The sequence below is a fragment of the Ictalurus furcatus genome, chromosome 11, assembly GCF_023375685.1.
Source record: "Ictalurus furcatus strain D&B chromosome 11, Billie_1.0, whole genome shotgun sequence".
Taxonomy (NCBI): domain Eukaryota; kingdom Metazoa; phylum Chordata; class Actinopteri; order Siluriformes; family Ictaluridae; genus Ictalurus; species Ictalurus furcatus.
Window position 1 is genome coordinate 6,803,735 of NC_071265.1, and position 25,123 is coordinate 6,828,857.

General features: G+C 37.8%; 2 protein-coding genes and 1 long non-coding RNA gene across 5 annotated transcripts in view; 2 read left to right on the top strand and 1 right to left on the bottom strand.

Annotated features, from left to right (window-relative positions):
• ddr2a (discoidin domain receptor tyrosine kinase 2a) overlaps nt 1-12,294 on the top strand; it is a 49,980-nt gene extending 37,686 nt beyond the window's left edge. The window contains exons 7-17 of one of the 2 annotated variants that reach the window (XM_053635974.1): nt 1,967-2,141; nt 3,136-3,376; nt 3,593-3,658; nt 3,797-3,933; nt 4,540-4,753; nt 6,631-6,842; nt 6,985-7,112; nt 7,271-7,468; nt 7,780-8,014; nt 8,110-8,259; nt 10,446-12,294. In XM_053635974.1, coding sequence (XP_053491949.1) covers nt 1,967-2,141; nt 3,136-3,376; nt 3,593-3,658; nt 3,797-3,933; nt 4,540-4,753; nt 6,631-6,842; nt 6,985-7,112; nt 7,271-7,468; nt 7,780-8,014; nt 8,110-8,259; nt 10,446-10,577 — 1,888 coding nt within the window. In that variant the 3' untranslated portion in view covers nt 10,578-12,294. The remainder of the gene's footprint in view (nt 1-1,966; nt 2,142-3,135; nt 3,377-3,592; nt 3,659-3,796; nt 3,934-4,539; nt 4,754-6,630; nt 6,843-6,984; nt 7,113-7,270; nt 7,469-7,779; nt 8,015-8,109; nt 8,260-10,445) is intronic. The other variant, XM_053635975.1, reaches the window with a different exon arrangement.
• LOC128614573 (uncharacterized) lies at nt 8,137-10,565 on the bottom strand. Its single transcript, XR_008387066.1, has 3 exons — nt 10,426-10,565; nt 8,794-8,912; nt 8,137-8,274 (listed from the first exon to the last, which is right to left on the bottom strand). It is a non-coding gene; the product is annotated as an uncharacterized LOC128614573 (long non-coding RNA).
• A 570-nt stretch (nt 12,295-12,864) lies between the features above and the next one.
• On the top strand, nt 12,865-21,061 carry hsd17b7 (hydroxysteroid (17-beta) dehydrogenase 7). Of its 2 annotated transcripts, XM_053635976.1 has the most exons (9): nt 12,865-13,139; nt 14,076-14,279; nt 14,385-14,477; nt 15,330-15,444; nt 17,286-17,480; nt 18,947-19,051; nt 20,263-20,319; nt 20,432-20,530; nt 20,722-21,061. In XM_053635976.1, exons 1-9 carry the CDS (start codon nt 13,096-13,098, stop codon nt 20,827-20,829), a joined length of 1,020 nt encoding a protein of 339 aa, XP_053491951.1. In that variant the 5' UTR covers nt 12,865-13,095; the 3' UTR covers nt 20,830-21,061. The 2 variants fall into 2 exon arrangements, with proteins under 2 accessions (XP_053491951.1, XP_053491952.1); XM_053635977.1 differs by lacking the exon at nt 18,947-19,051.
• Nucleotides 21,062-25,123: the final 4,062 nt, after the last annotated feature.

Sequence of the window (25,123 nt, forward strand, 5' to 3'; positions counted from 1 at the left end):
GTGTGTGTGTGTGTGTGTGTGTGTGTATAAACAAAATACCTCAAAGTACACCCCACATTGTCACAGTCATTAAACCGCTTAATGAAACACCTCTCTTTGAGTGTTAGGGAAGGTTCTGGTGTTTATTAAAACAGTACTGCCCTCTTGTGGCCACACATTTCCTCCTGAACTCAGTGTACTGTAGAGAACTATTAATTATAGCCAAAAAATATTACCTCTTGATACTTGGAAGGCATTTTCACAACACACAATCTGTATGACTGCATCTTGGTTTGCTAACAGATGGCCAGCAAAACCACAGTGTAAAATTGATCATTTAATACTACTTGTATTTAACATCTTCAGAAAGAAATGATTCAACATAGAGAAGAGAGGAAAATGTGTCGAAATGTAAGGGAGGATAAATCATGAATGTGTTAGCTAGACAACCGCGCAAGTAAAAGCGTTAAGTTGCAATTCGCTGCCAGCTCCATGTTTGGTTGTCTTGAAACTGAATGGTAGAGCTAGTTAGCTAGTTAAATGCATTACTACAGATTAATACAGCGAAACGAACAAATATACAATCATGTACCACTTCATGTTTGCAAACAAAAAGTCAGCAAGTCAGTGTGATGTTCTCTGCACCTTCACATAAAATATACAATGAGTCTAATTTTTATTGTCTCTTGATATGTTTAACTGTTCGATAATTTTCCACATACCTGCCTGTTCCTGATTCTGAAAAGACCGACTGGCATGTCAAGTCAAGTCAAGTGTCTTTATTGTCATTTCAACCACATGAGACGACTCAGAACTAAATAAGATCTATCCATTTTTACATAAAGCGCATGTGAAAACACGTGCTAACAACACAAGACAGTACAGGAACTACTAAAAACAGGACAGTAGGCACAGTAAGTGACAGTGTAGCGGCGACCAGTACACAGTTCTAGTGTGGAAGTGTTGGAAATAACAGGTAGTGCAAAAGAATAACAGTACAATAAAAATGCTGTGAATGTAAACATAGTATGCAGCAGATTAGCCCTATATACCATATATGGCCACAGCAGTTATTACGGTACAGCCAGGTAACAAGGATAGTGATGACAAGAAATTAAATACAGTGATATTTTTATGAGTACATTAACAGCAAAAATGCAGGTAGTCAGTACAGAAATGTGTAAAAATTCCAGGTGTGCTGCTTATTCATTAATTACCTAGTTTAAAAAAAAATTAGTTCTACTGTCAGATGTGTGTCGTGCAGCAGGTGGTGGGATTTGGAAGCATGTTCTTTAAGGTGTGTTGTAGCATCATGAAGCACATTCGATTTGAACATAACTACAATACATTCAGTATTGAAAGTCAGTAAGGAGTCTTTTTCTGCTCGTTGAACTTATTTGTCCAGTGCGCAATCACAAAATAAACTAATATCCCAGACGTGAAATCTGCTTGTCCCAGGCACCCAAGATTTGTCCACCTCAGTTTTGATATATTTTAACATCTAATCAGCTACTGAATACTTTGAGAAACATCAGGGAGCGTCAGTGTTGTAAAAGTATCGATGATACCTACAAAATCTCTGGGGCAGGGGTGGGTCTGTGGTTAAAGGCTCTGGGTTACTGATCAGAAGGTCAGGAGGGCAAGCCCCAGCACTGGCAAACTACCACTGTTGGGCCCTTGAGCAAGGCCCTTAACCCTCAATTGCTCAGTTGTATAAATGAGATAAATGTAAGTCGCTCTGGATAAGAGCGTCTGCCAAATGCCATAAATGTACATGTAAGAAACAGTTTTATATATATATATATATATATATATATATATATATATATATATATATAGAGATATAGATATAGATAGATAGATAGATAGATAGATAATTTACACATACATTTGCTGAACGGGAGGATAAATATGGACATAACTGTGTAGTAAACGTACCAAAGAATCCTTTGTGCATCAACCTTTCTATCTCTCACTCTCTTTGCAGTATGACAGAAGGGTTGGGCCAGTTGACGGATGGTATGTGTGGTCTGGATGATTTTACTATCAGTCATGTGTGGCCTGGCTATGACTATGTGGGCTGGACCAACGAGAGCTTCCCCAATGGATATGTAGAGATCATGTTTGAGTTTGACCGAACACGCAACTTCACCACTATGAAGGTAGTAAGACCATGTCATATTTCCCAGTGTTTCATCTTTTTTATTTTATTTTTTTATTTTAGCTGATCAGATTTTGCTATAACTGAAAATACAGTAAGCTGCAGAATTGTTGACACCTTTCAAGAGAATGGGCATAAATAATTATATTAAATAAATATTACACTCAATGATCCAAACAACTAGAGAACAAATTTACTTTCCATGTTTTATGTTCAATATTCAAATCTTTTTAATAACGGTGTTTGTCTAAAAAAAAAAAAAAAAAAAAGAAAAGAAAAGACACAGTGATGTGAATTAGAGTAGAAATGTAAAACCCATTCACGGTTGTGAATCGTCATGAATTCTAAGTACCAGGATATTTAAGCCTTAAGCGTATGCCAGGTTTCATCCAAACCCATGCAGGAGTGGCTGAAGGTCACTGACGTTTTCCAATAATCTCAGTCCTCTTAGAACTCTCTTGGTTTAAAACTCTGTGATTGGATTTGAAGATCAGCATCACAGAACGTAAAGTACCTTAAAATGTTCTGCAGGGCCGAGACGCTCTCCAAGATTTTAAACTTTATATGAAAAGACTTAGTGCTGTTATTCTCTCCAGACAAGGCTTCATCAAAAATAATAGTATTAATAAATATCTTTATTTATATACCATCTTTCATCGATTTAAAATGAAGCTTGCAGTGCTTTACAGTGTTGTAGTGCTGTAAAGAAAATATAGTCAAAATAGTTAAAGAGAGGAAAATAGCGTCAGACAGACATAATCAGAAATAGTCATTGTAAACCTGCCAATCATTTTTAGACCAGTGATTTGCATAAAGTGTCACTTGTTTTTGAAGTCTCGTTAAAACTATTTCACTCCATATCATTATGTTATTCATTATATTTCTCATTTTGATGAATAATTCAGGAGCTGACTATATCTGATTATATCTCTTATTATTTATTCCTACACCTGAATGTCTATCTTTCTCTGTTTTTCCCTCGGTGCTTATTTCAGGTGCACTGCAACAACATGTTCTCTCAGAGAGTGAAGGTCTTCCAGAAGGTGGTGTGTTATTTCCGCTCGGACTTGGACTGGGAGCCGACACCCGTGTCTTTTAGTCCTGTGTTGGACGACGTCGACCCCAGCGCTCGATTCGTTACGGTCTCGCTCCAAAACCACATGGCTAGTGCCATCAAGTGTCAGTATTACTTTTCTGACATGTGGATGTTGTTCAGTGAGATCACCTTTCAATCAGGTTAGCATGGATACTTCACTGACAATAATCTTTTCCATTAGCAATTACTAATAGCAAAATCATTATGTCCTCAAATGTGCATTTTTCTTAGCACAGATTTTCATATACTCAGCATAAGTGGCAAACTGTTGAACTATTCAGTGTAACCAAAAAATAAAAGAGGATATAATTGATTCATTATTATTCCACATTAATAGACTTCACTTGCTATTCCAGATACAGCAATGTACAACACAACTTTGCCCCCCCCCATGCCCAGTGCTCCACCCAACCCCCCACCAGGTTAGACCTCCTGCTGAACATTTCTAATCAAGTCTTTGTGCTCAAACACAATAAAGTCAATGGAGCCAATAAATCTTTCACCCCAGCTTAGTGCTTCGTAACTCTAAAGCTTCTTTTCACTTTGTATCCCCTCCTCAGGGGATAACCCCGTTCACAAAGTAGACGACAGCAACACTCGAATTCTGATCGGCTGTTTGGTGGCCATTATCTTCATCTTGGTGGCCATCATCATCATCATACTCTGGAGACAGGTCTGGCAGAAGGTGTTGGAGAAGGTGAGATCTGTTGTGCAATTAATGATTCTTATTTCTTAGTTATTTTTTTTTTCAGTTCTTCTGACTCACTCAAGAGGCAGGGTTTTCAGTGATGCAGCCCAAAAACTGGAATACAGTTCCTCTCCATGTCCACACTCATACCTTCTTCTGTACATTTAAAGACCTACATGAAAAATGAGACCTCATGACTTCCACCCAATGACATATAAACCTACCTTAGTGTGTCATTTTTATTTGAATAAATATTAATTAATATTTGTATTGCGCTATACTATTACTTATTTACCACTTACTTACTAGTCTAATAATTAAGCCAATAATGTATGAATAATATTATATATCAGGTGTAGCTACTGTATATATCATTCTGAGGAATCTCACTGAAGTGTACTTTAATAAGAATTGTAGATGTAGTAAAAATTTATTGTAGAAACAGAATGTTTCAGACAAATATGCTCGGAAATGCTTGAGGTATCCATTAATACACTTCATAAAAGTTTGCCCAGTTGAATGTAATCTAGGGAGGAGGAGTGTTCCTGCACACCTGCTGCACTATAAATGCTTTCTGCGTTTTTGACATCCTTCACGGTTCCTCCTTTTTTTTAGGTCTCTCGGAGGATGCTTGACGATGAGCTAACTGCCAGTCTGTCAATCCAGAGTGAGGCCTTCAGCTGTAACAACAACCTGACCTCCTCAGCAGCCAGCGAGCCGGAGTCCAGCTCCACCTACGAGCGCATCTTTCCGCTCGGAGCAGATTACCAGGAGCCCTCACGCCTCGTCCGCAAGCTGCCCGACGTCTCCCAGGTCTCAGAGGACACTGGTGAGTTCTGTTAATTAAAAGAATAATCCAACGTTTTATCAAACTTAAGACCTACATGTAATGAATATCTATGGGAAGATATAGTATTCAGTTACTAAATATTTTTTTTAAATATCACGACTAAATAACACAAATTTAAAACGGCAAGCATTTAAACAATAAATATAAAGGTGTGTAATAGTTTATATTGTTTATTCCTGACTTAAAGATAGAGGGCCGTATTCAGAGTTGAGTAATGAGTGTACAGTGAGAAGGTTATACTGAAACTGTACACATCAGTATTCTGAAGTTCACGCTTTGGCTCGTAAATATGTGGTAAATAATCAATGGAATGGCATTTGAGGCCAATATTAAATACATAGTAAATATGCCACTATTAATTAATTAACCGTATTTTCCCTTTAAAGTCCGCATGGAGATTGGAGAGGACAGTATCATAATCATGTTGAGTAATGGGGGTAGAAGGCATATTGTTAAACAAATATCAAGTTGTTAATGTGATAATTACAACTTGGACTATTCCAGCAGCTTATGTACAATATAACGGTGGTATGAAGTCCATACAGGATTTCATGGAGGTTTTTTTTGTGATTGTTGCAGCCAATAATGCTTGATGTTGCGGCTTTATAAAAATGTCGCGATGCAAGTTTTTTGTGGGTTCTTTGAAGAAAACTACTCGAGTTGATGAAATTGCAGTTGCACTAAATTGTTTTGCATGGTCTTTGAACGATGTTTGTTGGTAAATGAGACCTGTTAGCTGTACTCATGTTCAGTGTACATGAATTGAAGAGGGCTTTGGCTGAATGTGCGTTGTGATGACATCACATGACGCATCTTGGCCCAAACCTGTGGAAACCGTTGAACGTTTAATTCTGAAAAGAAATCTCCAAGAACCCCAAAATTTCATCACAGGAAATGATAATAAGTCTTGCAACTGTTGGTGTCAAAGTGCATTCTTCTACAATCAAAAATAGATTGCACAAATTAGGCCTGCGTGTGAGGCATGCTAGGAAAAAGGCTTTGCAGGACTACAGTACAGTTTGCCAATGAGCATATAGGTAAAGAGCAGGCCTTTTGGAATAATGTGCTCTGGACAGATGAATCAAAGACAGAGTTGTTTGGTCACAGTAACAGCAGACATGTTTGGCGCTGACCAAAGACAGCTTTTCAGGAGAAGCACCTCATACCAACTGTGAAGCACGGTGATGGAAATGTTATGGTTTGGGGTTGCTTCACTGTCTCAGGGACTGGACAGCTTGCATTTATTGATTCAACTATGAAATCTGCATCAAATCAAAGACTGCTTGAAGATAATGTGAGGCCGTCTGTCCGAAAGTTGAAGTTGAACAGAAAGTGGGCCTTTCAGCAGGATAATGATCCTAAGCACACTCGCAAATCCACCAAGGAATGGCTCAAAAAGAAGAGATGGAGGGTTATGGAATGGCCTAGTCAAAGCCCGGATTTGAATCCCATTGAAATGTTGTTGGGGATTTGAAACAGGCAGGACATGCAAGAAAACCCTCAAACATCTTACAACTGAAAGAATATAACATAGAAGAGTGGTCAAAAATTCCAGCAAGCCTCGTGGACAATGATACAAAACGCCTACAATAAGTTATTTCAGCTAAAGTGGGTAATACTAGCTTCGGAGACCAAGGATGTACTTACTTTTTCCACAGAAGAATATCATGAAATATCTATTGATATTTCTGTTGAATAAATGATTGAAAAAGCTTGTTTTCCTTGTGGTTTTGTTCAAGTATATCAACTTTATTAATAGGCACTGTTTCAGAAATGATCAAATGTTTGCTTAACCAAATATGTGAAAAAAACCAACAATCTCCATGAGGTGTACTTATTTTTTCACATGACTATAGCATCCAAGTCCCCTCAGTCCAACACTCAAGAAGGAGTTCCCCATTACGCCGAGGCTGACATCGTCAATCTGCAAGGAGTAACGGGAGGAAACACCTACGCAGTGCCAGCTGTCACTATGGACCTTCTGTCAGGAAAGGACATCCCTATAGAAGAATTTCCTCGAAAACTGTTCACGTTTAAGGAGAAGCTTGGAGAGGGCCAGTTCGGAGAGGTCAGTTCCAAGAGCCTGAATGACTCGAGATAAATGTGCTGTCAGTGTGTTGTCTGCTTTTCTAAAGGAAATGTGTGTTTTCTCAGTCGTGTTCATAATTCATGGTTCTTCAGTAAACATAATCACTGTCAATCTGTGATAGGTGCATCTTTGTGAAGCAGAAGACATGGAGGAGTTCATGGCTAAAGACTTCTCATTTGACGTCAGTGAGAATCAAACAGTACTTGTGGCTGTAAAAATGTTACGAGCTGATGCAAATAAAAATGCCAGGTAAAAAGCAGTTATTCTAATTTCTTATGACAATATTGCTATCCAAGACGAACGAACATTTCTTCATCTAGAAGTCTATCATTCGTCTATCATGTCACGTCTCACGTTTGACTTGCTGTCATTATTATTCAAGCAACATCTCTTTTTGTCCCTAACAGAAATGACTTTTTGAAAGAGATAAAAATAATGTCGCGGTTGAAAGATCCCAACATCATCCGGCTGCTAGGGGTGTGCATGAGCTCGGACCCCTTGTGCATGATCACTGAGTACATGGAGAACGGGGACCTCAACCAGTTCCTGTCCCGTCATGAAGCAGAGGGCATGATCGCCCTTCTCAGCAACGCACCAACAGTCAGGTACACATCTGCATTCAACCTTTATAATGGAACTGATAATGTTTTACGTGTACACCGATAGAAAAGACACATGAACTGAATCGTCACAACGTTCACAGGGTTTACACGTTTACACATGATTCATTTATTTTTAGATGTTTATTGATGTATTTTTCACATATTATTCCCATTATGTCAGTCACAAGTGCAGTTTCATGTTTTTTTTCACCTGATCATATAATACTCACTTAATTACATATGAAATGTATGCGATTTTTCCCCTCCAAAAGGGTACACTTATACCAACACTGTATTATTATAACTGACTTTAGTTATAGTAACCTGCAGCACATGGCCACCCAGATCGCTTCAGGCATGAAGTACCTCTCATCACTGAACTTTGTGCACCGAGACCTCGCCACCCGAAACTGCCTGGTGGGCAAGAACTATACCATTAAGATCGCTGACTTTGGCATGAGCAGGAACCTGTACAGCGGAGATTACTATCGCATCCAGGGCCGGGCTGTGCTACCCATCCGCTGGATGTCCTGGGAGAGCATCCTCCTGGTGAGATTCTAAATATAAACCAGTTTGCTCTCACATGCAAAGTCATTATCGTGTAGATTAAAAGCTAATGAACTGTGTTTAAATGTCCTCGACAGGGTAAATTTACTACCGCCAGTGATGTTTGGGCGTTCGGTGTGACTCTCTGGGAGACGCTGACATTCTGCAAGGAGCAACCGTACTCACAGCTCTCAGATGAGCAGGTCATTGAAAACACGGGCGAGTTCTTCCGGGACCAGAGGCGACAGGTAGACGAGCTACGGCTGTGAAGAGATAAATAGCATGCAAGGTTTTCGGGTCAATATCTACTTGCGGCGCAATGATGTCACTGTTAACACCCTTGTGTTGCTGAACTCCGCATTTACTTTACGTCAACACCAAAATATGGCAATAAAACCCAAACTGCTTTAAATACCTTAGTTTTAAGTATATACCCAAGGCCAATACTGAACAGACTGTTCATAAATACCATAATTACACACCAAGCTTCAATCACTCTAATCTTCTAGGTAAAATATCACTGCAAAATAGATCATTTTATCAGTTAACATGTGTTGAATAAAGGCAAATGTATCGAATATTTCCTATTATGAGCTATATAAACACGTCAGGGCATGATGTGATAGGAAAGTAGTCAATGACAGGGTGGTGTGATGCGGCCCAGCATGGAATAGAGTTACTATAACCTATAATTAGAGGTTAGCACATTTCCTTGCAACTCCAGTGTTAGGGGTTTGATTCCAATGCATGTCCAAAGACAAAGACATATGTTGTAGGCTTACTGGCATTTCCAAATTGTCCGTTGTGCGATCGTGCCCTGCGATGTATTGGCACCCCGTCCAGAGTGTCCCCCACCTTGTGCCCCAAGTCTCCTAGGATAGGCGACAGACTTCCTGCAACCCTGTGTAGTATAAGCAGTACAGAAAGTGGATGGATTGACATACCAAAGTGTTTTATTCTTCTTACACCACAGCCTTTTGTGAACACTTATGACCTTATTCTTAATAAATTCATATTAAAGAGCGACACATTGTAATTTTTATCGGTTTATAGTCACATCGAATGATATAGAAAGTCTGGGAAGTTATATCGCGCTAACAGCTTTACCTCCAACTGTTACAAAACTCTGACACTGGAGACTCCTTCCAACAGATGTGAAATTAGATGTCTTTCTTTGTTAAATAAAGCCGAGGTCGTAAGTTTACATACATCTTGCAGAATCGGCAAAATGTTAATAATTAAAATAAAACAAGAGGGACCATAAAAATGATATTTTGTTTTTTATTTACACCAATTTACAATTAACAATTTACACCGATCGTTCTGTTCAAAAGTTTACACCCCCCCCCCCGGCTCTTAATCCATCTCAGTTGTCTGAGATGGATCTCAATATCATATAGCCGCTGTTGGAAAGGGGTCAAATACGCAGAAGATGCTGGAAAAGTAAAGAATGTGCAGGCCCTGGAGGATTTTTTTAAAGAATGGTGGGCATTTTAACTGCTCAGGACAAACAAGGAACTCATGAACAACTCTCACAAAACATAAAAACATCATGTCGTTGGTCATCCAGGTAACGACACACAGTATTAAGAATCGAGCGTGTGTAAATTCAGTTATTATTGTGTCTTGTGGACTATGTGTCAACATCTGTTATGTGAAATAGCTTCTTCAGGGCAGAACTAATTGAAAAACTAAATGCAATTTTTATCATCCCTTTTATTTGTGTTTTCAATTATTAACATTTTGCAGGTTCTGCAAGGTGTATGTAAACTTATGAGCACAACTGTAACAACACATCTTGAAATCTGTTTATTATTAGGCTTAGATTATTGAGCACATGACCACATGCAGGTTACAGGATATTACTCTGTCTACGTAAAAAAATTATTAGTCTAATATGTTGACAGTTGTGATTTTGATATTATTGCATGCTGTTAGCATAGTTTCTGTCTATTATGCTACATTACAAGGCACAAATTGAATCACACAATAAATAAAATATTTGCTTATTTATGAAGGTTTATTTATATCCCTGCATTTTTCTGCTTATATATGGCTCTACTAATATAATAGCCACATATCAATGTAAAATAACTGGATTTTATACTGACATGTGCATGGGTTGGACATCATTTAAAACTTTCAAGAACATGTTTAAAGCTGTTCTCACACAGTTTCCCACTTGTGTGTCCCCAAATGTAGTCTATCAAACAAGTCATTTTTAGTGTCTGAAATTTGCTTCAGTGGCTACAAGAGTAATGTATCTAACAAATGCATGTTTAAAGACTACAGTTAGCATAGTGCGAGACGGCATGTCTAAATCTCCAACACATTTGATATAAAGACAACGTTTTTCTTTTCCAGTTAAACTGATCATTTAAATCTTGATTTCGCTTTTAATCTGTAACACTCACGAGTACACTCTTGTTCCCAGATCTACTTGCCGCAGCCGCCCATGTGTCCCGACCCCGTCTACAAGCTCATGTTGAGTTGCTGGCACAGGAACGCCAAAGAGAGGCCGTCTTTCCAGGAGATCCATCGAATACTGCTGGAGAATACGCCTTAATGTCTGCACCTGTGCCAAAAGCAGCACTTCCAGAGACGCTTTATTGTGCCAGCAGGACAGACAAACCACACACACACACACACACACACACACACACACACACAGTGGTTTAAAAGGGTACCCAGTTGAGTAAAGCCAACATGGGAATATATATATCGTCATACATAGACATAGACGATTATGAGGCTAAAATGTAGCAGTGAGTTCAGGCACTTTTGATCAAGAAAAATGATTTGATATTTGTTTTTTTGTTTTATTTTTACTTTTGTTTTGGCATTTGTTCATTCCTCACTCAAAAAAAAAAGCTCAAAACAATATAGTCATTAAATTGAATACATTTCATTTCAAGTTAATTTAGTGCAATTAAATAAAAGAAAAGAAGTAGAAATGTAATGACACAAGAACACGTTTAATATTTTTTTTTACTTCCAATATCTTAAATCAGAAGACAGCTTGAATGTAAATAAGAATTTCAGTTTCTTTTTTAAAATAAGTCAGATTTGTAATTTTTTTTTGGTCAAATTTATGTTCATATCAGTCGTCAAGAGAGTATCGCGATGATTATACAAAACAGTTTAAAAGGCTCTTTCGTACACTTAATAACCACTTTCAAAGAAGTGGGTAAAACCCAAGCATGCGTGGACCTGTCATTTTCAAAATACCAATGTTGATATGTTTTAGTTTTTAGATTTGTCATTTTTTTGCAAATATGTGATTTTGCCGAAAGTTTTTGTGTGTTCAATTATGTGAAAACTATTGTGTTCGTATCTGTATGTATTACACTATAGTTTTTATTCTATTTCACCTTTTGGATGGCATTTAATGCTTCCATGTGTGAAGTAAAAGTAGTTATTCTTATTATTTTTTACATTAATTAGGATGATGATCTGTTGTGTCAGATGCCAATTTAAGGCCATTCATTTCTCTTTGCTTTTTAATGTTATCATTTCACCATATATCTATTCTTTTTTATTTTATTTTATTTGATATGTTTTTATATTTTGTATCTAGGTATGTCATGATAACTATGCAAACAATTTTTTAGCAAATAATACCAAATTAATGTTATATAAGAAAAAATATAAGCTACGTTTCCCTTTTATGTTAACTTGAACGTATTATATATTTGGTATAAACAATGTATAAATAATAAGTGCTTGTAAATAGCTGAAATTTAAAAAGCTGTTTGGGTAAATACTGGATTCGTAATGTAGAGATTGCTTTGATGGAGTTGCTATGGATACGGGAAGTGATGTGGGATGCTAAAAGCGCTGCACATGCAAAGATCAGTTTGTATACTGTATTAAACAGTGATGTTGCTTCTCATCTAGATTTAGATGTAATTAATATAAAGGATGATCTAAAATGTAATGTTTGTGTTTATTGCTCCGTGTATGACATGGGTTGTGTTGTAGGTTGGTTTTAGATGGCCTTCGGTCTGGTCAGTTGGATTTTTGGTGTAATTGTCAGTGAAAGGTTTGACGTAGAGGTTCACACATAACAGTAACCAGTTTTCTCTACTTATATGATAAACATCCTGTTTGTTATTTAACTGTGCCCCAGCTACTGTTGGGCTAGTGTTAGTGTCTTGACTCTTTGTGTCCATGTATGTCTAATGTTATGATTGATTATTGCTTTATTATTTTATTATATCAAATATATTTTCACCAACTCCTGCTTTCTCCAAATGGAAAAATAAAATTAACACAGCATATGATATTGACATGAAATGTTTTTTTTCTCCTTTTTACCCCTGTCTATAATTTCACAATCAGTGTGGTTTTGATTTTATTTAGTTATTTTACTTTTATTTATTTAACATTCCCTCTTCATTTTAGAATGGACTCTAAAGAATTTCATAGTCAAGATTAAGATAGAGATTGAATATAAAAGAAAATAAACGTCCCACACCATATACCTGAAATAAGTTTTTTTTTTTTTCTTTTCCTTCTGTCTATTATTTTACAGTTAATGTGTTTTTTATTTTATTCTATTCCCTCTATCTAATTTACAATGGACTCTAAATAGCTTTTTTACACTTCTGGAACAAAACATGTTACCCAAAACAAAATGTACCCATTATAAGTAAATCTCCATGTTTGTTTGTTTGTTTACATTCTTTATCTGAAAGCATGGATTTCACCCAGTCAGAAAGATTCCTTCTATAAAATCATCTTCTCTATTCATCCGGTTCCAAATTACATTGCTTTGTTTGTATATAAAGAACTGTAAGTTGAAATAAATTAGAATTTAATGTTGAATTTGGTAACTTATCCCACCTTCGTCTGCGTCCCCTCTGCTCATCAACACCGCTATCAAATAACAGCTCGCACTCACTGCTGGGCTGACTGCAGCCTCAACGCCATTGGCTAATACCGTGATTACGTCAGGGCGTGGATAAATGTAATTGGTTGATGCCGTTATGACATCCAATCACACCATAGAGGCGGTGCGAATACCGGAAGTACAAACCAGCGGCAGTATTGACGGACAGTGTGAGCTGCTGTCAGTGTGTTGAATGGCAAGGATGGTGAGGGTTGTTCTGGTGACCGGTGCAAACAGGTAAGAAACACACTTTACAAGTTTACACTACTCGTTACTTAGTCATTTAGTAATAATGAAGTCTATATATATATATATATATATATATATATATATATATATATATATATATATATATATGTAATGAAGATACACTTTATTATTACTAAATTACTAATGTAATGTGTGTGTGTGTGTGTGTGTGTGTGTGCATAAATTTTGGAATATGTCGTGCTTTTAATATAGTGAAGGAAAACTTTTATTTATTTATTATGGTTGTAAAAAAAAAAAAAAAGAAAAGAAAAGAAAAAAGAAGCAGAATATGTGGCAAATAAAAAATAGAAACAAATTGCAGACAGAATTACCAAAATCATTTCTAAGGGTATGTTTGTTTAAGAACCTTTGTATTTTTATACAATTATAATATATCCATGAGAACCCGTATAATTTTAATTATTGATTTAATTATTAATGATTATCTAATGATTAACTTAAAAGCATTATGATATTTTGTTTTGCAGATGCTCAGATGCTTAACTGCATTTTAATATTTGTTATAATACTGAACATTATTGGAAGAGGTGTGTGTGTGTGTGTGTGTGTGTGTGTGTGTGTGTGTGTGTGTGTGTTTGTACATCCTGGTCCTCCTTAGCCCCTCATGGTCCAATTTATATTTGGTTTATCCTCCTGATCTAGCCATGGTTCACCTGAGTCCCCATTTGCCTTCCAGTCCACCTCCAGCTCTTCCTTATGCCATCAATTTGTGTGTGTGTGTGTGTGTGTGTGTGTGTGTGTGTGTGTGTGTGAGTGAGTCAGGAAGGTACCCTAAAATGCCTCTGGAAGCGTTGTGCTGCTGTCTAATACTCCTCAGACACACACATTCCTTGTAAAACTGCTCAACACTTAATTCAGTGTGTGTGTGTGTGTGTGTGTGTGTGTGTGTGTGTGTGTGCGCAGTGGCGTCGGCTTGGCCCTGTGTGAGCGTCTCCTGAGCGACGATGCTCAGCTGCAGCTGTGTCTGGCCTGCAGGAATGAGCAGAAGGCCGCCACGGCCCGTCAGTCCTTGCTCATCTCCCACCCTAAAGCCCACGTTTCTCTCGTTCGGCTAGACGTGGGCAGCATGCGCTCCATCCTCAGAGCTGCCGAGGAGATTCGGCAGAGGTAAAAGTTGTAGTGTAGTCCTGTAGTGCCCTTTCAGTTCCCACTCTCATTCCAATGATCAGATTATTTGAATGGTTATTAATTCTGAGCTTTTTTTTGTAACAGATATAACAGGATTGACTACCTCTACCTTAATGCTGGGATCATGCCTAGTCCGCAGGTGGATCTCAGGGCTCTCTATAAAGGCCTGTTTTCTGGGTACAGATCCTGCACACTTTTCTCTGTATATGTTCATCAGTGCAGTAGAGAAGCATTACATGGAGAGAAATAGCATGATGTGATTATATTGCTGTACATTATGATGGCAGTATGCCTAATATTATAATATACAAAGAATAAAACTCTTGGGGCATGCTATTGTAGGAAAATAATCAACAACATGGTGGTGTGATGCGGGATAATGTGAAGTGAAGTACTTCACGTCAGCATATACATCACACCACCCTGCTGTTCATTATTTTCGCAATATTAGCTATGCTTGTATGTTACCAAAGCGGTTTAATTTCCAATAACAGCACATCTCACAAGTTTTTTTTATTCTTCTTATACCACCACAAAAAGAAAATAAAAGGAAAAAAAGAAACCAGAAAGCGCAAACTGCTCTCTCCGAAAGACTTTTCGGTGGTGGAAAACTTACTGTTACATTGTCCTGACACTGGAGACTCCTTCCTTAAACGTTAAATAAACGTCTCCTGTCAGAAATCAACGATTATACAATGTGTTAAATAAATAAAACACTTTTTAAAATCTGTTATTATTTTTAGATCGCGTCGACCGGTCACTATACAAGTTCCTGTGCAAGTTGTTGCTATTGAAATGATAATGTATTAGAATGAGTGTTGCCAGAGCTGCTGTTATAGAAGATTAATCAACAGCGTAAACAGAGTCAGTAAACAGATTCAGTCATTCAACAGCTGGAGTTTAGAACCCATTAATAACAAAGCAAGATGTCGTACAATATTTTATACAGGTATCAAATGTATTCGAAAACTGTACTCTCATATGTTTAATAGCGTTCTAATTATTTGTATGGTTGTGATTTACTCACAGTAAAGCAATGCACATGTTTTCTACGGGAGAAGGGCTACTGACACAGAAAGACAGCATCACAGCTGATGGTCTACAGCAAGTGTTTGCTACCAACCTGTTCGGTCACTTCTTATTGGTGAGTAGTTTTCAACAGATGAAATTTTATGACAGCTTTGTCGAACAGTGAAAATTAATATTTTATCATGTCCATTGTACTGCGGGTCTCATACAACAAATCATAAAATGACTGTAAGCATAACAGGGCATGTTTCGTTGGGGAACGTGTCCCTGTCTCATTTCTTATTACCCTGTTTTCTGGATGCTCACAATTTTATTTCATGCACTGGAATATTAACTACAAATTAAAGCCTGATGGGATAATTTTATCGCTAATAAATAAAAACAAACAACTAAGTTGTGGCTACTAAATATGAAACAGAAAGTAATTACACGAGTAACATCATATATTTACCGTGCCTTGCATAAGTATTCACCCTCTTGAACTTTTTCACATTTTGTAGTGTCACAACCTGGAACCGAAATGGATTAATCAGTCCCTCCAAGATTTCACCATTTTGCGTTATATTCAGAAGAGCTTGCAGTTTTTCATAATTACTGCTGATTCTCCACAAATTCGGGCCAAGACCCGTCATGTGACGTCATCACAAACGCACGTTCAGCCAAAGCCCTCTTCGATTCACGTGTTGAACATGAGTAACAGCTAAAAGGTCTCACTTACCAATAAATGTCACTGCGAAAGACCCTGCAAAACTATTTTGTGCCATTGCAATTTCAACAATTCAAGTAGTTTTCTGCAAAAAAAAAAAAAGCACACAAAAAACTCCACAAATTGCATCGCGAATTAAAAAAAAATATGTATCAATCAGGGTTTAGTTATACAAAGTATCACAAAATTTTAACATCCTGCAGAGCATTAAATCCAGTATTTACAAAGTACAACAAATATGACACAACTCTGACTTATGAAACATAGCACTCTCTGAGTGTCACTAGCATTAAATTAAATATGCTGTATATTGTCATGGCATATTACACGTGTGACTAAATGGTAAATGGTGCAGTTATATAGCGCTTTTATCCAGTTTACACTGTGTCTCATTCACCCATTCACACACACACACACAGCAATGGTAGCAGAGCTGCCATGCAAGGTGCTAACTTGCCATCGAAAGCAACTTGGGGTTCAGTGTCTTGCCCAAGGACACTTCGGCATATGGAGTCACGTGGGCGTGGAATCGAACCGCCAACCCTACGATTAGTGGACAACCCGCTCTACCACCTGATCCACGGCCGCCCCGGCCGACCAGATACAGTATATCTTACTCTGAAACTAAGTGCACCCTGAAACCTTCCCTCGTCAGCAATAACATTTCAATTTAGCCGAGTTAAACACATTAAAACAACTCCTTAGATGCCTGAACCCCATTCTGTTGGTGGACTGATTTAAGGGCTCATTCATTATTATGCTGACCTTTGACCTCTTCTTATGGAATTGATCATTCTGGTTGAGGCAGAGTTACAGAACTGCTTATCTCTGGATGGTGATGAAGATACTGTGGATCAGATGAGCATTAAAGTTGCAGTAGATTCAGTGAGTCAGTCTGCAGGACAGAAGTGTCGGTTTTCTGCTACATCGGGAACACACGGTGACCATGAGGTCATTTTTCTGTCCTTCTGTCTTTCTTTTTCTTCTCGTACACATTCCCCGTGTCCTTCCATTTTGTTAAGACGCAGAGCAGACATGGTTTTGACATACTGGCCCATAAATAAACATAAACCCATGCACGTAAACAAGTTTCATGTTGAACTTAGTAGTGATAAAATGACTTATACAGTGGAAAATAATCTATAATAGAAACTCAAGCACCATTGGTTCCTGTTTAGGCCAGATCTTGTTTGTGAGCATGCAATGATGTGCAAAAACTCTCTAGTTCTCTCTCTCTCGTTGTACTGTAGGTTCGGGAATTGGAGCCCCTGTTATGCCAACCAGGCCACAGCTCTCAGGTGATCTGGACCTCGTCTAGCAATGCACGCCGTTCAGCTTTCAGTCTTGATGACCTGCAGCACAAGCAAGGTGTAGAACCATACAGCTCCTCTAAATATGCATCTGACCTGCTGAGCCTGGCCTTGAACCGCCATTATAACAGCCAGGTGAATGAAGTGCAGTGACTCACAATCTACCTGTGGCAGTGGTAGCTCAGTGGTTAAGGCATTGGACTTGTTTCCAGAAGTTCAAATCCCAGCACCACCAAGCTGCCACTGTTGGCCCTTGAGCAAGGCCCTTAACCATCAAGTGCTCAGTTGTATAAATGAAATATATGTAAGTCTGCCAAATGCTGTAAATGTATGAGCAATTTTAAGGAATTCTTCAGTTCTCGATACATTTCACCATGGATATTGTCATTTTGCTGTTTTACAATTCCCAGACTGGAAGTAGACGTGAGTGTGTACACATGTATAAAAACTGACAACTGCAGGGGGGAAAAAAACAGATTTGGAATAAATCACATTTCTGTTCATTTAAGTAATCTTGTAATGGGAAAATGCTGAGTCTGTATGACTCGGACAATAATCGGATTGTTTAAAATATTGTGGCTACAAGTGAAGAAGAGAATTATGACATTACATTCTCCAGTGCAAGTGCAATAGTACCAGTGTTACTTTGTAAATCAAGTTGCATTTGCAATTAAGGCTAAAAGTGTACATACACTTAGGCTAAAGACAGTCAAACTTACAGAATTTTTCACATTTCCACACATTTCATGTTATGACACATTTCCTGTGTTAAGTCAATTAGGCTATCTACTTTATATCCATTAGAGGTCATTTGGCATTGCTTTATATTTGCTGAAACTTGGATCAAACTCTCGGGGTAGCCTTCCACAAGCTTCTCACAATACTTTGCTGGAATTCTGGCTCGTTCCTCCTGACAGAACTGGTGTAACTCGGAGGAATGTGGGCCTCCTTGCTCAGACACACTTTTTCAGACTACAAATTTCCCATGGGACTCAGGTCAGGGCTTTGTGATGGCCACTTTGATGCTTTTACTTTGTTGTCTTTAAACCATTTTGTTACAACTTTAGAGGTATTCTTAGGATCATTGTCCTGCTGAAAGATTCAGTTGCAACCAAGTTTTTAACTTTCTGGCGGATTTCTGTTGAACTTTTTGTGTTGCTTCAGTATTTCTAGATAATCTTCCTTCGTCACGATGGCATCTATTTTCTAAAGTGCTTTTCTAGCAAATCACCCCCAAAGCATGATTCTGCCATGCCCATGCTTCACAGTTGGGATGGTGTTATTTGGATTAAAAGCTTCACCCAATTTTTCTCCATAAATAGTGCTGATCATTATGGCCAAACAGATCAAATTTAGTATTATCTGACCAGAGAACATTTCTCCAAAAGCCTGGTGATCACCTGCAAACTTCAGTCTTGGGGTAAGGTCTTCTTCCATGTGCGACACCCTTTCAAGTCATGGCGATATAATAGCACCTTGATTCACAGCAAGGGCACCAACCAGGAACTCCCAGTCTCCTGGTATTTAAACTGCCACCCTTCCCCCTGCTAGCATCATTCAACACCCCAACATCTGACAAAGACTGATTTTCCCTCCTCCAGGGTCTGTACTCATCAGTGATCTGTCCTGGATTAGTGATGACTAACCTCACATATGGAATCCTACCCTCCTTCATCTGGACCCTTATCATGCCTATAATGTGGCTGGTAGGTTTTCAGATATCTCTGTAATAACTTGTTGTCTACATGTATTTATACCACAGCGCCATTGAATTCTCAATTGGTCAGAAGATGTTGATTAATTTTCAGTAACGGATGCTTGGACAGTAGTGCTGGCTGCAGGGCAAATCACAGATTTGTGATATGAGCTGTGTGATATGAGAAGATAATATCAATATTGTGATAAATTATGTCACAATATACTTTGCTGAGATATCGTGATATCTTTTTATTACATTTTTAAAAAATTATTTTAAATGAAAAGTTTTTAAATGTTTTTTTTTTATAAATACAAAACGAATGCAAGCAGCCACTTCGATATGAATATTTTGTACTTAATCTTTAAAATTGTAAACTGTTCAATTTTCTGTTTCAGATTTTTCCTGTAGACGTCAAATCACTTTTAAAACACAAGCAGCACTACATTATTGCTGTGAAATTGTTCATAAACATATATTTTGTGATACTAAACATATCATGTATCGTAGAAATGTCTTTGAGAATCATGATATGATATTTTTGTCATATCGCCCAGCCTTAGCAGTCTTTTTTTTATATTATCATTTCTATAGTAACAACTCATTCACAGGGACCTGCATGGCAGACGATCGACATAATCTAATGCTAATAATAAATGGATCATAAAAAGCTCGTTATCTGACAGAAGTCAAATATAATCACTGATATGGTGAAGGAGACGTTTGTTAAATTTACGGAAGGAGTCTCCAGTGTCTGCGCTTTCTAGCAGTTGGTATGTTTTTCACCGCAGCAAATCTTCAAGACAGAAGGCTTTGCATTTTCTGGTTTCTTAGTAACGTGACGAGCTGTGATTATTACCTTCAAGAGAGGGATAAAAAGAGAGACTGGTGAGGGAATGAGCTATATGTTTACAGCTTCTATAATATGAGTGATAACAGAAACTAAAGTGCACTAATATTAAATCTAACTCTATATGTTAAAATGAATGCTATGTTCATTAATAAATAAAACATTGTAATTGCTGGCAAATTGCTGTAGTGTATGAGGAATAAAACACTTTGGGAAATGCTGTTCTAGAAAAATTATCCACTTTAGGGTGCGCCAGGCTGCATCGCACCATCCCACTGTGGATTATTTTCCCATCACAGCATGTCACCGATTGTTTTACTCCTTATATAATATCTGCTTTTGTTTCTTTTTCTCGCCTCCTTTCTCATCAGATAAGAATTTTCACCAATACTTTCACCCTCACACCTTATAACGGGGCTGAGGCTTTGGTATGTACCCCAAAAAAAACACTTTAATCTGTATTTTTATTTTGATTTATGAGGCTATTTGAGGTTCTGTCTCTGTATGAAGGTCGGTATTCATGTGTGCTTTGTATTGCAGTTTTGGCTGTTCAAGCAAAAACCAGAGTCACTGGATCCAATGGTCAAATACCACAGCTTAACCTCTGGACTGGGAAACAATTACACACGTACTCGCAAGGTCAGAACCGTGGGTCCTGTATCAGACCCCATATCGACATTATCACATCTGCTGCATCATACTTAGAAAACAAGGAATTTATCATTATAACAGGATATCTTAACAAAAACTAGCACTTGTCCAATGGAAAGGCTGTATTCTCACATTTTGGCAGTTTTTTGGAAGTTTTGTCTTTGGTTGTTGATTTTCAGATGGAGATTGACGACACTACGTCCGCAGCACTCTATGAGAACCTTCTAGAAATGGAGAAAGCGGTGCGAAAGAAACTGAAAGATGAAGACGTAGAACATGCTAAATAAATAAACCAATTACAAAGTATTTAAGCTTTTACATTTAAATAGCTCATGGACATTTTTAAATATAGATTCCATGTGGTGTTTAGTTGAAAGATACTCTCTTCAATATAGTTATTACGATTTTTATTTTTTGTGCATGTACGGATTACCATACGAAATACAGGTGTGCCTTATGTGGTTTCATTTTAACCAGACACTAAAATATTCCAACAGTAAAATATATTTTTTAAACCTCTATGTGACTCCTTTCTATTTATTGCTGTAACGATTCACTTTTAGAATTTAAGAGCAGTAATTTCAGTACAGTAGTAATAAACATGATGAGGCATGCTGTTATAGGAAAATAATTACTAACGGGTGGTGTGATGTTAGCAACCTGAAGTTGATTATTTTCCGAGAACATGAAGTGTTGTATTGCTCTTATACAACACCATTGAGCCAACGATTGTATATATATATATATATATATATATATATATATATATATATATATATATATATATATATATATATATATATATATATATATATATATATATATATATATATATATTTCAATTAGAGAACGTGTGATCATTTTTTTAATCTGTTTATAGTAACATTTAATGATAAAAAGTTAGTTCCTGTTGTTACTAGTGTTATAGCTGTCCTAAACACCTGCTCCTTCACCAGCCTCGCTCTCTCTTTCGCTCTCAATACCATAAAAAATGCAGCTTGTGATGTTAAAAACGGCAAAGCTCTTCATCCAGATGTCAGAAAACTTAACATTACAGCTTCGACTGTTACAAAGCACTGACACTGGAGACTTCATCCAAAAAATGATAAGCATAAGTAAATAAATAAGCATCTCTTCACACAAAGCTGTCAGGGCTGCTGTTGTAGAATGTGAATCACCAACATCTTCTGACCAATCAGAATGGAGAATTCAACACCACTGTGGTGTATATATACAGTATATCATTAATTCATCCCTAAGCCTAGAGTATAAAGAGTATGTAAAGCATTACAAGGCTTACAGTCTGGATTTAGCACAGAAACAATTCCTCAGAGTAAATAATGATTTACTTATGTTTGCCTTTCTATTTATTCATACTTAGAGCAGAAATTTAGCTTCTGACGTTATAGAGTCCCTCAAGGATTTTGCAATCGCAGAAATGAATGCAAAATCAAGCAAACTCTGCAGAATTCAGAGGAGCTTTTCCACAGATTTGGGCCAAGATGCATCATGTGACATCATCACAATGCTCATTCAGCCAAAGCCCTCTTCGATTCAAGTGTGTCGAACATGAGTACAGCTAAAAGGTCTCATTTACCAACAAACATCACTGTGAAAGACAATTTCGTACGATTGCAATTTCGCCAATTCAAGTAGTTTTCCGCAAAAAAAGCACTAAAACCAAGTTGCATCACAAATTTTGGGAACAATCTGCAGTGAAATCAAGCATTTTTGCTGCAACGATCACAAAAAAAAAAAACTCCACAAAATCCTGTATGGACTGATTACAGACCATAATATTCTCTGAATAGGGTTGAGAATTGGGTCATAATTAGTCTGGTTTGGCTTTTACCTTAAAAGTCCGCCATAAACACAAATGGTGAATTCTCAGATGTAAAACAGTTCATCAAGTGCCACAAAAGCTCCCTTGTGGTTTTAGTACAATATCATTCTATATTCAGAATGATATCATTCTATATTCAGAATTCAGCTCCCTTCTTAGCTCCCTTGTGGTTTCAGTACAATATCATTCTATATTCAGAAGCATAGCATGACTGAATGGCTGGTAGCACTTTCTCCCTCAAGAGAATAGCCTAAGGGGTTTCCTCCGGGTACTCCGGTTTCCTCCCCCAGTCCAAAGACATGCATGGTAGGCTGATTAGCATGTCTGTAGTGTATGAATGGATGTGTGAGTGTGTATGTGATTGTGCCCTGCAATGGACTGGCACCCTGTCCAGGGTGTACCCCGCCTTGTGCCTCATGCTCCCTGGGATCAGCTCCAGGTTCCCGGTGACCCTGAAAAGGAGTAAGCGGTAGAAGATGGATGGATGTATATATATATATGTTTCACATCCTACCAGCTCAACAGATCACGAATTGGTCCATCACAGGTCGCAAAACACACATTCAGACACTCAGTCACATCTAGGGGTAATTTGAATAGCTAGTCCATCTACAGGCATGTTGTTTGGAGGTGGGAGGAAACCGAAGAACCCGGAAGGGCACATGGAGAATATGGGAGTAAACCGAGCTCATTCTACTCTCTCCAAAATGCTCTCATTCTATTATTGTCAAAGAAGTGATGTGTATTATAAGAATGAAGAGACACCTTACATTTAGCATTGATTTTTTACCACGATAGCCTTTCTATAACCAGTCAACAAAAGTACAAGGGACAGAACAAAGCGCAATTTGTAAAAATATTGGCACACAACATTAAATGATACTATGAATACAACACTGAAGGAAGAGACAGGTATCCACTGATGATCTTTTGAGGTCCTGAATTTTGGCAAGTGTGATATTTGGAGAGGGTCTGCTACCTAGCGACGTGACAAAATGAGAGGGAAAAAAAACATGAAAATCCAAATAAATAGGTTAAATAAATAAAATAGAAATGCTAAATAGCAATACAGTCCCAAACATGGTGTCTTACCTCAGGAGTTACAGTATATTTGTCACTACTTCACATGAAATTGGGATAAATTGTTGGATTTGAAAGAAAGTGACAGTTAATCCACATCATAAAAGTAATTAATATAGCCGCTGTAGGGCTGTATGTCCAGCATCACCGGGCGATCACGTGTACCACCTGGTGTGTATGTTCCACAGCCTCTCAGCTCTCCATGCCTCACACACAGCTCCAGTGAAACTCCGTCACTCTGTCCCGTCTCACTCACGCACTCCAATGCGATGTCTTCCTCCTCTGCGCCACTGAGTTTCGGGTTGCAGAAAGCCCAGACCATACCACAGAAGTACACAAAAAACGTCGCCATCACCAAGATCATCAAGGCGTAGGACTCGATCATTGCTTCTCTAATTAGACTCGACATTTTAGACATTTTTATAGAGCGAATGTGATGAAGGTGAACTCTCCTTCAGGCTCCAGGGTGATATTAAAGGATAATGATTACGCTGGCAAAAAAATGTGCTATCTGAGCTGGCCTACTGCAAATACACCTCAGGAGAGTAATGGGTCTATATTCCTGGATTTACTGACATTTGAATTACTTTCATTGTTTTTTTTATTCCTCTTGCTTTTCTTTCCTTCTCTTCCCAGAAAATTCACATGAGCAATTCACAGTTCATTTATTATACATGGTATCACATGTAGTTTTTTATTTTCAAGACGTGATTTTCTGACACGATTCATTCTTTTCACATACCGTCACACATTTGCATGTCACGTTAAATTTGCACGTGTGGTAGTCAGTGTTTGCGTGTCCACTGGTTAATGTCGGTGCCTCCAGGATTTCGTGATTTTGCGACCGCAGAAATGAACGGAAAATCGAGCAAATTCTACAACATTCGGAGGAGCTTGCAATTTTTCAAAATTACTGTGGGATTTCCTGAGGTTTGGGCCAAGACGTGTCATGTGACGTCGTTACAACACAAATTTGGTGCAAGTATAAACAAAATGGGAAGGTTATAAAATGAAAACATACGAATAGACCAAGGAAGACGTCAAATTATCAGAATAGAAAACTCAAAGTAATATTCCTTGAAAATAGAAAATGCACAACAAAACAAATGAAAAACAAATAGAAACAGGAGTGAATCAGTACATTTACATGGACAACAATAATCTGATATGAACCTGATTAAGACAATACTCTGATTAACAAACTAGCATGTAAACAGCGAATATTGATGACCTTAATCCGACTAAAGTCATACTCGAAGTAAACACAAATCGAATTAAGACGTGTGGAGTATTCCTGTTTTAGTGGCATTATCGACGTGTATTACAGACATGTACACACCTTAATCACACTATTAACGTCGTGTGGGAGTTTTCACTCGATTTTGCCACAGGACACGTACACACACGGCAGCGCTCAACCGTGTCACAGCAAACAAGAGAGCACGGCTGCGTCCCAAACCGCGTACTTACCTACTGTATAGTAGGTGAAATACGTGTATTTTGGCTTTCAATGTATTTCAAGCAATCGTTTATTTGCATGTATAACATGACAAATAAATAACGCCACTTGAAGCTTTTAAAAATGAAACACCCAAAACTGTACACAGTACCATAATGAAGACGAACTGTATGTCGATACGTGAAATTCTGGAGGGAAC

Bases quoted from the DNA above. Each gene is read 5' to 3' on its own strand.
- hsd17b7 (XM_053635976.1), top strand. From the start codon at position 13,096: ATGGCAAGGATGGTGAGGGTTGTTCTGGTGACCGGTGCAAACAG. The intron at 14,280-14,384 runs GTAAAAGTTGTA...TTTTTGTAACAG, and splicing joins GCCGAGGAGATTCGGCAGAG to ATATAACAGGATTGACTACC. The intron at 19,052-20,262 runs GTAGGTTTTCAG...CTTTCTCATCAG, and splicing joins TCATGCCTATAATGTGGCTG to ATAAGAATTTTCACCAATAC.